General features: G+C 36.6%; 1 protein-coding gene across 4 annotated transcripts in view; it reads left to right on the forward strand.

The window, feature by feature from the left end:
* GMPS (guanine monophosphate synthase) overlaps positions 1 to 14,815 on the forward strand; it is a 76,444-nt gene that overhangs the window by 29,233 nt on the left and 32,396 nt on the right. For all 4 annotated transcript variants that reach the window (XM_025436035.3, XM_025436036.3, XM_025436037.2 and 1 more), the window contains exons 4-5: positions 7,115 to 7,212; positions 10,313 to 10,416. In XM_025436035.3, coding sequence (XP_025291820.1) covers positions 7,115 to 7,212; positions 10,313 to 10,416 — 202 coding nt within the window. The remainder of the gene's footprint in view (positions 1 to 7,114; positions 7,213 to 10,312; positions 10,417 to 14,815) is intronic.

The raw sequence follows: 14,815 nt of genomic DNA on the forward strand, positions 1-14,815 counted from the left end.
TCTCAATTCTTTTATTGTTGATATATTTTTAAAAGATTTATTTATTTCAGAGAGAGAGAGCACAAGAGCGCATACATGTGCATGAGCCAGGCGTAGGGCAGAGGGAGAGAATGATGGAGGGGGGAGGACGCAATCCCATGACCTCGGTATGATGACCTGAGGCAAAATCAAGAGTGATGTGTAACCCACTGAGCCACCCAGGCGCCAACCCCTTACCCTTTAACCATTTGAGAGTAAGTTGCACACATGATATCCTGTTACTTGTATTTCCAAAGGACTAGGGCTCTATCCTGTGTAACTACAGTATAGATATCAAAATGGGGAAGTTAACATTGATTCAGTTTTGTATTTAATGCACAGATTGCATTCACATTTCATTGTTTGTCTCGTTGATGTCCCTTGTACTTGGATTGTAGTACTTACTGCATTCAGTCCAGGACCATGTGTTCTACTTAGTTGTCACTTCTGCTCCTTTGTTTTGGAACCATTCCTCAGTCTTCTCTTTCATAACCATGACAGTTAAAAAAACAAAAAAAGTCATTTCAGTGACTTTGTGGATTATCCCTCCATTTTGGTTTATTTGATGTTTCCTCATTGTTAGGTTCAGGTTATGTTTTTTTTTGGTTGGAGTACCACAGAAGTGATGCTGTGCTCTTAGAGCCATCTCGTTTGGAGGCATGTGATGTCAGTGTGTGCCATGGCAGGTGATGTTAATTTTGATTATATCAAAATTATTGATACAGTATGTGACACGATATTGTATCAAAAACAATAAATAGGGACTGAGGTCTAGAGATAAAACTATTCTTGTATGAGTTAAGTGTTTAGAACTCTATTTTGGCTACTTTGACACTTTTTTTTAGTTACTTTAAATAGTATAGGTTTATTAGACAAGTAGAATATGATTACTGAATAAGATGATAGATGATACTGAGCCAGAAACGTGCTAAATTCTCACTTAGAATGATTTATTCAATAAGATCTATATACTAAGGAGGTGGGAACAGAAATAAATACATTTAAGAAAAGTTATCTCTAGTGCTTGTAAGCAAAATGATATTTTAGTTGAGATAGTTTTTAACAGTGTGTCTTACTTAACCATATCATTTGAAAATTGAGTTAGCTGGGAAGGTACTCCCTGAGTAATTATTAATTGACATGTTAGAGTAATTTGCCTATTTCTACTGTCAGAAGCGAGATACTTTTTTTTTAATATCAAAGAAGTTTAATAGACTGCAATAAAATAAGCGCCTAGAAAAAGCTTGTGGAATAGATGTCAGTGTTAGAGAAATCCCTCTCCACACATCCTCTAGCTCCATACCCCAATCCCTCAAAACCAAACAAGAAAATCAGAAACAACAAAGGAAATCCTTCCAAGCTTGAATTTCAATGAGGGCCCCTTTACCAATAAGAACACAGTTTCCTACATGATCTAATAGGAAAGCAAAACACAGAAGCACATAAAGTCCACAGATTTCAGTATTTAAGGAACTCGGTATATATTCAAAGGTAAAATAACCCCAACTTTTATAGCTGTACATATTGTTGTAAAGTAAATTAACATATTTTTAAATTTCATATATACACTCTCAAAGGTTCTTCGGGTGAGGTATGTAAACATTGTCTAATGAAAATTTTTCAGTGTCTCAAACCAATAAATTCACAGCATACATTTAATTTTTCATCCGTTAAAGACACAGTGTATTTATCTACCCTCATTAACATAATGGAAATCCAGGCCCAAGAGAAACACGCCAATCATCCGGATTACCATTTGCAGAATTTCTCAATTCACTGCTTTTGGAAAGCCCACCCTCGCACAGGTTGGGAGCACACACTTGGTACCGGGAAGGGGCGAGGCCCTCTGGAGACCCACTCCTTGGGAATCTGGATCACTGGCTTAAGACTCACAAGACAGCAAAAAGGAGCTCACCTGAACAACTACAAAATTGACCTCGGCAATGACAACACTGAGAGGAACCAGAAAGACCTTAAAGGGATGGTAGAGATTCATTTTAGAGCTCCCTGGATCCACAGCTGGATCAGCAGCCCTTGCCCTAATCTCATTCTGAAGGGTCGTGACCTGAAAAAGAATAAAAACCCCACACAGTACCTGAGCCTCAGTTAAATTGCATGGGCTTCCTGTGCTCCCCTGACTTTTTTTTTTTTTTTTTTTTAAGATTTTATTTATTTATTCATGAGAGAGGCAGAGACACAGGCAGAGGGAGAAGCAGGCTCCCTGCGGGGAACCCAATGTGGGATTCCATCCCATGATCCCAGGGTCACGAACTGAGCGAAAGGCAGACGCTCAACCTCTGAGCCACCCAGGTGTCCCCATTTTTAAATTTTTTTTTAAACTCAGAATTTTCTATGATAAGAATAGGTGATGTTAATTTTGACTGGATTCACTTGTTTGTGAATCATTTTGATCTCTTTTCTCTTGTGCCTACCGTTAGGCTTTAGCATGTACTAAAGTGAAGGGAGGACAGGGTCAGAATACAAGTGGAATTAATCTAATTACGAGATTCTACTGACTAAATGGAATCAGTGTTAATTGAAATATCAGCTTTTTAATTTCCTCATGATACTCTGGTCCTCCCTAATTTATTATTGAGAATTATCTATTAATTTTTGATTTCTTGTATATATGGCTTAATAATTAAGATAATGTGTTCTTTCTCCCAATGACTGAATTGTTTTAAGTCTTTGGGTTGAAGATAATTTGAAATTTTAGTATGTGGAGCCTTTTTTTTTTTTTTTTTTTAATTGGTTGAAACTGTTGTGCTTTACTATGAATATTGCACAGAAGGAGGCTGTTTAAAAGGTAGAGAATGAGCAGACCAGTATATTTTCTTTTAGCTGGCTCTGGAGCATTCATTGAAGGAAAGAAATATAAATCAATGTTCACATAAGAATGAATATTTTTATTATACTTGAAACAAGAATAGAATATTAGGAATCACTGGTCTGTAAAAGAGCTTTACTATATTTCATTTCTTGCTAATTGTTATAGTTTTCCACTTTGATTTGGAGGAAATACTGATCCCTAAAAATATGTGATGTTCAAAGTACAAAGGCTACAACAATGGATATTTTTCTTCTCCAGCAACAAGCATTTTCTAGTCAAAGGCTCTGTTCTCTGAAGAGCCAAGTGGTGATAATGAATTTGACTTTGTTAATAACTTATTTTTTAATTTTCTTGTATAATGTTCTTTTTTTTTTTTTTTTTGTATAATGTTCTAATGAATGTATTTTCTTAGAGCCTTCATCTTGATTAAGTTGAACATGGGAAAGAGGTTGACTTTTTTTATTCATATGCCTTTGCCCTAGGATATATTTACATAACTTATTGATCTCCCATGCTAGAGTAGTCCTACAGCACAACTTAAATATTTTTAGTATATTGAGAGGTATTATTCTGTAAGGAAGAGTCTCACAGATATATTTTTTCAGGACCCACTTAAAGTGAAATGTCTCTGGAAAATGCTGCCTTAATTTAAGTGCTAGTGATTGACTTTTTCCCTTATGCCAGTCCTCCATATAATTGTAACACTTAATTTTTCTATCATACAGTGGGGATCTTTTTTTTATTTTTTTTTATTTTTTTTTATTTATGACAGTTACAGAGAGAGAGAGAGAGGCAGAGACACAGGCAGAGGGAGAAGCAGGCTCCATGCACCGGGAGCCCGATGTGGGACTCGATCCCGGGTCTCCAGGATCGCGCCCTGGGCCAAAGGCAGGCGCCAAACCGCTGCGCCACCCAGGGATCCCTACAGTGGGGATCTTACGGTAGCCAGAGCTAGATGTGCTCACGTTAAATGTGTAGAACAATTTGCTTTTATGTCTTTCTGAACTTACGTAGTAGGACAATGGATTAGGCTGAATTTGGTCCTTTAGATAAAAATTGTCTTTCTATAAAATATTGGTATAGATGATACCATCTAGCTAATATGCTGTTTGTAAAGGACCAATATTTCCTCGTCACTGTTAGTTGGATAAGTTTACACTAAAGGTCTCACCCTAGTTTGTACTTTTTGCCCCCAATAGCATCCTGAAATTTTAGTACATTTCAGTATCTTAAGTACCATTTTTTTCTCATTCACTGAATTCCTATCATCAGAGCCTTTTTAGTTGCTTCCTGGTAATTCTTTGCTTTAGAAGAAAAAAGTCTCCTCATTGCTTCTTTTATCTCTATATACCCTTGCTAAGCACAAGAAATGAAATAGAACTTTTGAAACTCTTTCAAGTGAGAGGCAGCACTTTTCTTGAGTTGTTATTCATTCCTTTTTTTTTTTTTTAAGATTTTATTTATTTATTCATGAGAGAAACAGAGACATAGGCAGAGAAAGAAGCAGGCTCTATGCAGGGAACTCCATGTGGGACTCCATCCCAGGACCCTGGGGTTATGCCCTGGGCTGAAGGCAGATGCTTAACCGCTGAGCCACTCAGGCGTCCCCATTCCCTTTGTTTTCTTTCTTTTCTTTTCTATTTTGTTTATTTATTCATGAGAACACAGAGAGACACTGGCAGAGGGAGAAGAGGCTCCATGCAGGGAGCCTGATGTGGGACTCAATCCCAGGTCTCCAGGATCACACCCTGGGCCGAAGGCAGTGCCAAACCGCTGAGCCACTTGGGCTGCCCTCCTTTGTTTTCTTTGTAGCTTTATACCTAAGTTCATATCCCTAAGTAATACATTATTTAGTTTTGCCCATTGACCCTTATGTAAATGAAATCCTGTGTGTATTATCGTCAGCTTTGGTTTTAAGATTCATTGATGTTAATACATTTAATTGTAAGTTACTCATTTTCACTATTGAATTTATTATTTAGCACAGATTAATCATATATTCACTGTTAGTATTGATGGCTTTTTTCCAATTTTTTTGCTATTTTTAAAAAAATTTTATCTATCTATCTATCTATCTATCTATCTATCTATCTATCTATCTATCTATCTAACTATTCATGAGAGACAGAGAGAGAGATAGAGAGGCAGAGACACAGGCAGAGGGAGAAGCAGGCTCCATGCAGGGAGCCGGACGTGGGACTTGATCCCTGGTCTCCAGGATTAGGCCCTGGGCAGAAGGCAGGTGCTAAACCACTGGGCCTCCAGGGATGCCCTCAAAACAGAATATTAAAACAAACTGTAACAAGAAAGCAAATTGTTTCATTATACATAAAAGTTCTCTCTTCCTCCACAAACACAAGCTTAGCTAGGTGTTCAACTCTTTGCATTTCAACCTTAAGTAGCATAGTTAAGAACCAGAAATATACCTGGAAGCCTCCTGAACAGGTGAGATAGCTTTAAATTTTACTGCAGCCCTTGGCTTTGTAACATTTAATTTGGATTTTGTGGGCTTTTAAATTGTGTTGAGTTTCAACAGTTTTAGTTCTCTTGATCACTCAGCTGTCCTCTAAGGACAGCAAGTTAGGGGAGGTAGAGGTGCATAAAGTTCACGGCGTCTATAGAAGAAAGCACTTATTTTCCATCAACTTTTATTTTATTTTGTTTGTTTGTTTGCTTATTTATTTACTTTTAAGATTTTATTTATTTATTCATGACAGACAGAGAGAGAAAGAGAGAGAGGCAGAGACACAGGCAGAGGGAGAAGCAGGCTCCATGCAGGAAGCCTGATGTGGGACTCGATCCCAGGTCTCCAGGATCACACCCCGAGCCGAAGGCGGTGCTAAACTGCTGGGCCATCAGGTCCAGCAACTTTAATGAGTGCTTTGCGCTACATACTTTGTTACCCCCTGGGACTGGGAAGAGACTTGAAGACCTGGGGGAGAGAACAGGTGTATTTTGGTCTATTTTGGCAAGCACTTAGGTAGCTTGCGCGGCTGGAGTAGAGAATGACGGGGAAGAAGAGCGGTGATAGCGGCAGGGGGGACTGTCGCAGTGTTCCTAAACTGGGTGGTAGTTCATGTCCTGCAGAGAGTGTTGGATACCTGGGTTTTCTGTTTGGGAAATACTGGGCCAAATGAATGAACAAGTTTATTTCCTACTGAACTTATTAACCCAAGGTTTTATCTCAGGAAGCTTTATTGTGAATGTCTTGAGCAGAATGTAGAGGTCAGCATTTATTTGCTGATGGTTTTGAAGAATATTCTGCTGTGCATTATAAGGATGAGCATTGTTTAGCCCTCTGCCTGCTTTTTTTTTGTCAGGAGCAGGGTCAGCCTGTATCCTGTATGGTTACGGCAGGTATCTTCTGACACCTCTGTGGAACAGACGTACTCTGAGATGTGTCACGGTGAATACATCAAGGCAGAAATGTAGAATTTTTGTGTGTGTTTATTTGGTGTTGGGGAGGGGGTCAGGCAAATGTGAGTAATAAATAAGATTGATCCAGGGAGGGGCAGAATGAAGAGACCATTTGGAATAAGAGTCCGTAGGCATAGGGGATTTATAAATGAATTTAATCGAAAGACCAGATCTTCTTGGGGCACCTGGCTGGCTCATTCTCTAACTGCCTGCTGTTGGCTTGGGTCAGGATCCCAGGGCTTCCTGCTCAGCAGGGAGTCTTTCCTCCCGCCTCCTGCCCTTCACCCCCACTTGTGCTCATCTCTCTTTCAAATAAATGCATAAAGTCTTTTAAAAAAAAAAAGACAGATTTTCCTGTTTATGCTCTTCCACAACATGGCCTTCTACAGGCTTTCGCACTGTTCCTTTGGGGCCAACGGTTACATCACTTGGAGAAGTTTATGCTTGTCTAGTTTTAATATCACAGCTTTTCATATCGCCTGCTTTAGCTTTTTCTAAGCTCAGAGTACCTTTTAAAATGCTCTTAAATTAAACTCAGATGTAAGTATTAAATCTCTATTTTTAAAGATGAAAATTAAAGTACACTCAATGGAAAATCTGCCAGTGTTTAATAGAAATTAACCTCAGGTCAGATTTCTAATCTAGTTTTGCTTTATAACTATTCCTCATGATAATTGTATAATTATATTTAATAATACCAAGTTGTCTATGTTTATTTAACTCATTATTTTTGGAGCAGAAACATAGCAGATATCTTGAAAACAAAGGAATATAAGTTATTAGCATAAGAAAATGATTGGGTAATTTTTTTAATTTATATTAATGTCAATTTATTTTCTCTTCGAACAGATGATGAATAAGGTATTTGGAGGTACTGTACACAAAAAAAGTGTTAGAGAAGATGGAGTCTTCAGTATTAGTGTGGACAACACTTGCTCATTGTTCAGGTATAGATATTTCTAGATGCATATGCATAGTTTAGTAGAACGACAGATTTAAAGTTGGGATTGTTATTCTTCAGAATTAGAGATTCTATAATTCTTAGATGAATTAAGGCCATATTCATGGTCAGAGGTATAATTGTCATATTTGTTTTCCATTTGAATGTCAGAATCACAGAGGATGATGGTGATGCTAAGTAGGGGGGGTGTAAGGAAAGCACTTGTGACATAACTTGAAAGCACCCGTGCAGTCTTGGATCTATCTCTGTTTGGGATTGCATACTGTGATGCCAACATTTGTAATTTTTCCTTTTTCACTCTTTTTTTTTTTTTTCTTTTTCACTCTTTGAAGTATGATTCTAAACATTAGTGTGCCAGATGTGGCAAATGGATAATTTTTTTTTTTTGATAATGTTTTAAATTATCTTGCATCTACTGAATGTGTTTGTGTATCTCTTCCCTCGTATTTTTGCTGGGTGCTTAGCAAACGACCAATTTGTTGGACTCATTACTAAATATGTGTTAGGTTTCCCTCCTTCTCACTTTCTCTGTATTAAGCATAACTGTACCTGGTGTACTATCTTTTAATTTAGTGAATATATTAATTGGTTTTTGGTCTAGGTAACAATAAATTAGGTGCTGTAGCTTTAATCTATTTAAAAATTGGTAAATGAGCTGTTCACTACCTTCCTGGATTCATTTATCTTCTTGACTTTAAAAAAATGGCTGCATTTTCATTCAGTTTATGAAAAGACTGGAAGCTTTCTGTTTTGGGGTTTTCCATGTTTTGAATAAAGCTCATTTTGTTGGACTATTGATAGGGTTCCTCACTGGCCTGTTTTTTTTTTTTTTTAACTTTTAAAATAATCTCTGTGCCCAATGTGGGACTTGAACTTACAACTCCAGAATTAAGAATCACATGCTTTATTGACTGAGCCAGCCAGGTGCCCCTGACTCCCTTCATTTTGACTTAAGTTTCATTTTTATTTTTTTGTTTTTTAAAAGATTTTAAGTAATCTCTGTACTCAATGTAGAGCTCAAACTTAAAATCCTGAGATCAAGAGTTCCATGCTCTACCAACTGAGCCACGAAGTGTCCCTTAAATTTCATTTTTACTTTAAAACTACATTCCCCCCTTACTGCATTAAATCTATAAAATGCAAGCTGATGTCAGTGAGCCACAGTTACTTTCTTTTTTGGATGAATCTGAGAAGTTTACTTTTATCTATTTATAATTGAAGTATAGTTCACACAGTGTTACATTAGTTTCAGGTGTACAACATGGTGATTCCCTATGTCTGTTATGCAGTTATTTTGTTATATCTTTTAATTGTGCTAATTATTTCTAGCTACAGGTATGTTTTGTTGATTACCATACTTGTGCGCCTAAATTAATTTCTAATGAATAGTTTTCTTCATGTTGGACAGATCAGAAATTTTAAAACCCAAGTTATAAACTTATTTTTATCAAAATGGAGATATATCCCTGTTTAGACACAAAATGGCTCCTCTTTAATTTTGAGGAAGAGCATAAATAAGTGTATCTGTTCAAAGATTCTTGTTTTTCAAAGGAAGATTAATAAAGCCAAGGTGGCTTAAAATAATCTTAGGAACTGAAGTTACTCATTTCCAAAATATATTTCAAATCCAATGCGTGTTCCACTTCATAACGGAGAGGTGTTGCTTACGTTCATCTCTAAAGTGGCTAGACTTGAGAACCATTTTAAATTCATGGTGGTATGTGATATTGCAAGAGGCTTTAAATCTAAAGATCTGGTTAAAATGTAAAGTTTTTCTGTCTTCCTAGCTCTAAAATTCTGGGACTCATTCACAACCTACATTAATCCTAAGCAACAATAATGACAGTAGTAGTAAGTCTGAAACATCCTTTTTTTTGGCTTTAATGTACTTTATCTTCTTGCTTTATTTTTAAGTTACCTTTAAATTTCTTAATATTTAATAATCAGCCCTCTCAGGTTTTCTCACAGTGTAAAAAATATCTTTTTATAGTTGATTTGTTTGAATCAGGGTCAAGAAAAAGTCCACATATTGCATTTGATAAATATTACTTGTATCTTCTTTAATCCATGCCTTTAACTTGTTTGGCAGATGAGAAGTAGAGGTCCACATTACTACTGGGTTGTCTTTGTTTCTAGGCCTCTTCAGTGAATAAAGTTAGTCAGTATGTATTCTTTTAGAGGGAACAAAATCAGTGTACACCTTATTTCCATTTAAAATCAAAGTTTATGGGGTTTTTATCTCTTTTGATTTTGTGTATCCTTACTCTGAGGCTGAAAATCTCAATTCTTAAATATTTAATATTGTTTTGATCTATAATATGCAGGATTTTATATTATATAAAGCTGCTAAATAACAGTATCAGTATTAGTACTATTTCTGATATAAAACTACTGAATGTTTAGATTTCTGCAATGCCTTCTGTTCTTAAGATAAATCCAAGTAGAGATAAAATTTTAAATTATTAAATTGTAATTATTATTAAATTATTATTATTTTGTAACTTCCTGAAATTATTTTTTATGCCTGCATACCACCAACTTTTAAATATATGCTTGTCAGTTTTCAGTTTTTCCTGATTGCCTTTTTTGAGATTTAATATTGTTAGTGGGTTTATAATACATAGAATAAGTTTAAATTCTAGCAGTGTTGTACTATTACATACATACTTCTTTCTGTTTTTTTGATTTACTCATATAGTGAGTTAGTATTTCTAAAGGAAAAGAACAAACTTAAGATCCCCAGAATGTCTTTATCATCTTATAACTAAAATGTTCAGGCATGATGATTACAGTTTACAACACTGTATTGTATACTTAAAAGTTGTTAAGAGAGTAGATATTAAATGTTCCCCATACACATAAAATAATGGTAACTATGTGCTGTATGTGTTAACTAACCTTATTGTGGTAATTATTTCATTATATATATCAAATCATCATGTTATACATCTTTAGCTTTATGTTATATGTCAGTTATATCTCAATAAAGCTGGGTAAAAATAAAGCATAAGATCCCATTGATCATGTCTTTAATTAAGATATTTGTATGTTGTGTGTGTTTTTATTTGTTTTTTTTGTATGTTTAGGGGCCTTCAGAAGGAAGAAATTGTTTTGCTTACCCATGGAGATAGTGTAGACAAAGTAGCTGATGGATTCAAGGTTGTGGCACGTTCTGGGAACATTGTGGCAGGTGAAAACTCTAAAACTTTTGCCAATTCTGTTTTAAACTTATCTGAAGAGTCTAAGAATATGTTTCTGCATGAGGTGCTGGTTTGTTATTTTTTTAATTTTTTAAAAAGATACTGTAAATGTCATGGGATCACCATTAATTTATGAAGGGAATTTAATATTAGATTATTTAGAAGTCACTTACTGGTTTTCTCTGAAATATTTTTAAAAGTGTTCACTCTAATAAAAGTTCTCCAGATGTAAAACACTACTTTTACATCTCAGGAAAAATTTGAGAATGGTCTATTTTTCTAGTGTGCTTATTAATTCATAATTAGATTTTTAAATGCTTTTCTTAGATATACATAGGCGTGTATCTTGGACATCGGCAAAACACCAGACTGAGCACTCAGAACATTTCTCTGAGCCCGTGTTGGCAAAATGTGACCTGTGGGTCAAATCTAGCCTATAACCTATTATTTATTAAAGGGTTATGATAGGGGATCCCTGGGTGGCTCAGAGGTTTAGCGCCTGCCTTTGGCAGGGGGCATGATCCTGGAGTCCCGGGATCAAGTCCCGTGTTGGGCTCCCTGCATGGAGCCTGCTTCTCCCCCTCTGCTTGTGTCTCTGCGCCTCTCTCTCTCTCTCTCTCTCTCTCTCTCTCTGTCTATCATGAATAAATAAAAAATAAAAAAATAAATAAAACTTGGCTCTATCTCTAAAAAAAAAAAAGGTTATGATAAAAGGGATTGTATGCCTGTGTTCCACAGAGCCTAAATTTTTACTATTTAGCCCTTTGTAGAAACATTGTCTAATCTGTACTTTATTTTTTTCAAGTTTTATTTATTTATTTTTTTAAAGATTTTAAAAATTTATTTATTCATCAGAGACAGAGAGAGAGGCAGATACACAGGTAGAGGGAGAAGCAGGCTCCATGCAGGGAGCCCGACTCGGGACTTGAACCCTGGACGCCAGGATCACAGCCTGGGCCAAAGGCAGGCCCTAAAATGCTGAGCCACCCAGGTGTCCCTAATCTATACTTACTTACTTACTTACTTACTTACTTACTTACTTACTTACTTACTTTATTTATTTATTTATTTATTTATTTATTTAAAGATTTTATTTATTTATTCATGAGAGACACAGACAGAGAGAGAGGCAGAGACACAGGCAGAGGGAGAAGCAGGCTCCATGCAGGGAGCCCAACGTGGGACTCGATCCCGGGTCTCCAGGATCACACCTTGGGCTGAAGGCAGGTGTTAAACTGCTTGGCCACCGGGGCTGCTCCCTAATCTGTACTTTAAAGCCATTTTTATTCTCTTCTTTTTGAGGAAGAGGAATTGATTTTCTGGCAGTTGTGACTTTTTACCCTTCTTATTTGAATAGTTATTATGTAAATAATTACCAATAATCCTGGAAGTCAGTTAAAGAAACAAAGTGGATTTACCAATAAAGTTCTTTTTTAAACAATGCATGGTAAAAAAAGATTTGTCATGGATAAACTGAATTGAGTAATCTGCCTGCAATTAATATTAGAATAGGAATGATCCAGAATGGTTTTCATATCAAAATGTTTTTATTTAATATAAAAGATAAACGGTGGTAGATGGATTATGTATTTTTATTCACTTAACAAATGTTTGAGTGCCTACTTTGTGCCAGTGACAGTTCCAGGTGCCAAGGGTAAAGTAATGAAAAGTGGACAAAAATCTGTTTTTCATTTTAGGTGGGAGTAGGGATGGGACAGCTAATACACAAACAAATACAGAATATGTCAAGTGTCAGACAGTGTTTAAGTACATTGAAAACAATACAGGAACTGTAGAGTTTTGCAGAATATGTGTGATTAAGGTTGTTACTCTTTATTTAGGATATTTTGGGCAGGGTATTCCTGTAAAATGGACATGAAGTAAGTGCTATTAACCCTTCTGGACATTTGGAGGAAGAGGAGATAGCAGTACAAGTCTAGGATGGGACCATGTTTGAGGAACAGCAAGAAAGACTACATGGTTGGAGCTGGTAAACATAGAGGAAGATTGGTAGAAGATGAGGTTGGAGAGTTTGTCAGGGTGGCCAGAACACAGACCACTATGAAACTGTTGGCTTTACTCATGGTCTAATTTCAGGATTACCTTGGTTACAGTGAAGTGAAAAGAGAAAGGGTCAAATGTAGAAGTAGGGAGGTCAGCTAGGAACCTATTGCAGCAATCAGGAGCAGAGGAATAAGGAATAAGGTTCTAGAGGTGGAAGTAGTCAAGAGAGCTTGGTTTCCCATATGGAGCTTGTATGTATTTTCTTAGATTTATACCTTAATATTTCATTTATTTGGCTGATAATCGGTTTTAATTTCATATTCCACTTGTTCATTGCTATTATATAGGAAAGCAATGAACTTCTGTAAATTAACCTTACATCCTACAACTCTGCTATAATTACTCACTAGTTCCTAGAATTTTTCTGTTGATTTTTTTTTTCAGATTTCTGTATAGATGATGATGTCATCTGAGAACAAAGAGAGTTTTATTTCTTCTTTCTCAACCTGTATGCCTTTTATTTCCTTTTCTTATTGCAGTAGTTAGGACTTTTTTTTTTTTTTTAAGATTTTATTTATTCATGAGAGATACAGGTAGAGAGAGAAGCAGGCTCCATGTAGGGAGCCCGATATGGGTCTCGATCCTGGGACTCCAGGATCACACCCTGAGCCAAAGGCAGGTGCCAAACCGCTGAGCCACCCAGGGATCCCTAGGACTTTTTATATAGTGTTGAAAAACAGTGGGGAGAGGGAACATCCTTGCCTTGTTCCTGATCTGAGTGGGAAAGTTTTGAATTTCTGTTATATGATTTTAGCTGTAGGTTTTTAGAAGATATTCTTTATCAAGTTGAGGGAGTTTCCCCCTATATTCCTAGTTTACGGAGAGTTTTTATCATGAATGAGTGTTGGATTTTTTCAGATGCTTTTTCTGCATCTATCAAATCAGATCATATAATTTTAAAAATCGGTGGAGGCCTATTGAAATTACCTATTTCTTGTGTGAGTTTTGGTAAGTTGTGTCTTTCAAAGAATTGGTCCATTTCATCTGTGTTATAAAATTTGTGGACATAGTTATTCATAATATTCCTTTATTATGTTAAAGTCCCTGGGACCTGTAGTGATGTTTCCTTTCTCATTTCTGATATTAGTAATTTGTGTCCTCTCTCTTTTTCTTAGTTAGCCTGGCTAGAAGCTTACCAATTTCGCTGATCTTATCAAAGAAATAGCTTTTGATTTTTTTTTTATTTTTGTTGTTGAATTCCTGTTTTCAGTTTCATTGATTTCTCTTTAATTTTTATTTGTTTTGATTACTTTGGATGTAATTTGTCCCTCTTTATTTATTTCATAAGGTGGAAGTTTAGGTGATTGAGTAAATCTTTTAATATATGCATTCAGTGCTGGAAATTTTCCTCTAGGCACTATTTTTGTTGTCTGTTGATGTTCTGAGACCAATTTCCAGTGTGTGGGGAGAGTTGAGGAGGGTTTCCAACACCAACAAGCAATTCTTACACACCAGTATGGTATTTGAGAGGGCATCTCTCTCTCTCTCTCTCTCTCTCTTTCTTTCTTTTTTTTTTTTTAGATTTTATTTATTCATGAGAGAGAGAGAGAGAGGGGCAGAGACACAGGCGGAGGGAGAAGCAGGCTCCATGCTGGGAGCCCGACATGGGACTCGATCCCCGGTCTCCAGGTTCACACCCTGGGCTGAAGGCGGCGCTAAACCACTGAGCCACCTGGGCTGCGCTTGAGAGGGCATCTCAATTCAGCTCAATTCTGATATTATGTACCCAGAGTGTACATAGCACCAGATTTCTGGGGTTGAGGGCTGCATCCCACAAGACCACCACCCCCTTCCCTACCCACACATACTTCAGACACCAGTTGCAAGCCCAGGTTATCACTGTGCCTCTTACTGACCAACTATAGATTGGAGGTTCCAGTGACCCCCCTCCTTGGATTTCAGATATAAGTCGGAGGTCCAGGTTATGTGTATTCCGACTGACTGGCTGTAAATCAGAGATTCCCATGATCTCTTCCTCAGTTCAGTTAATTCTCTAGAGTGGCTCACAGAACTCAGAAACATTTTACCACTAGGTCATTGGTTTCTTATAGAAGAGTGTAATTTCAATGGAATATTCCTCAGCCATTAGAAACGACGAATACCCAGCATTTGCTGCTTCAATGTGGATAGAACTGGAAGGTATTATGCTGAGTGAAGTAAGTCAATCGGAGGACAAACATTATATAGTTTCATTAGTTCGGGGAATATAAAAAATAGTGAAGGGGATTAAAGGGGAAAGGAGAAAAAATGAGTGGGAAATATCAGAGAAGGAGACAGAACATGAGAGACTCCTAACTGGGAAAAGAACAAGGGGTAGTGGAAGGG

The sequence above is a fragment of the Canis lupus genome, chromosome 23 (assembly GCF_003254725.2).
Source record: "Canis lupus dingo isolate Sandy chromosome 23, ASM325472v2, whole genome shotgun sequence".
Classification (NCBI taxonomy): domain Eukaryota; kingdom Metazoa; phylum Chordata; class Mammalia; order Carnivora; family Canidae; genus Canis; species Canis lupus.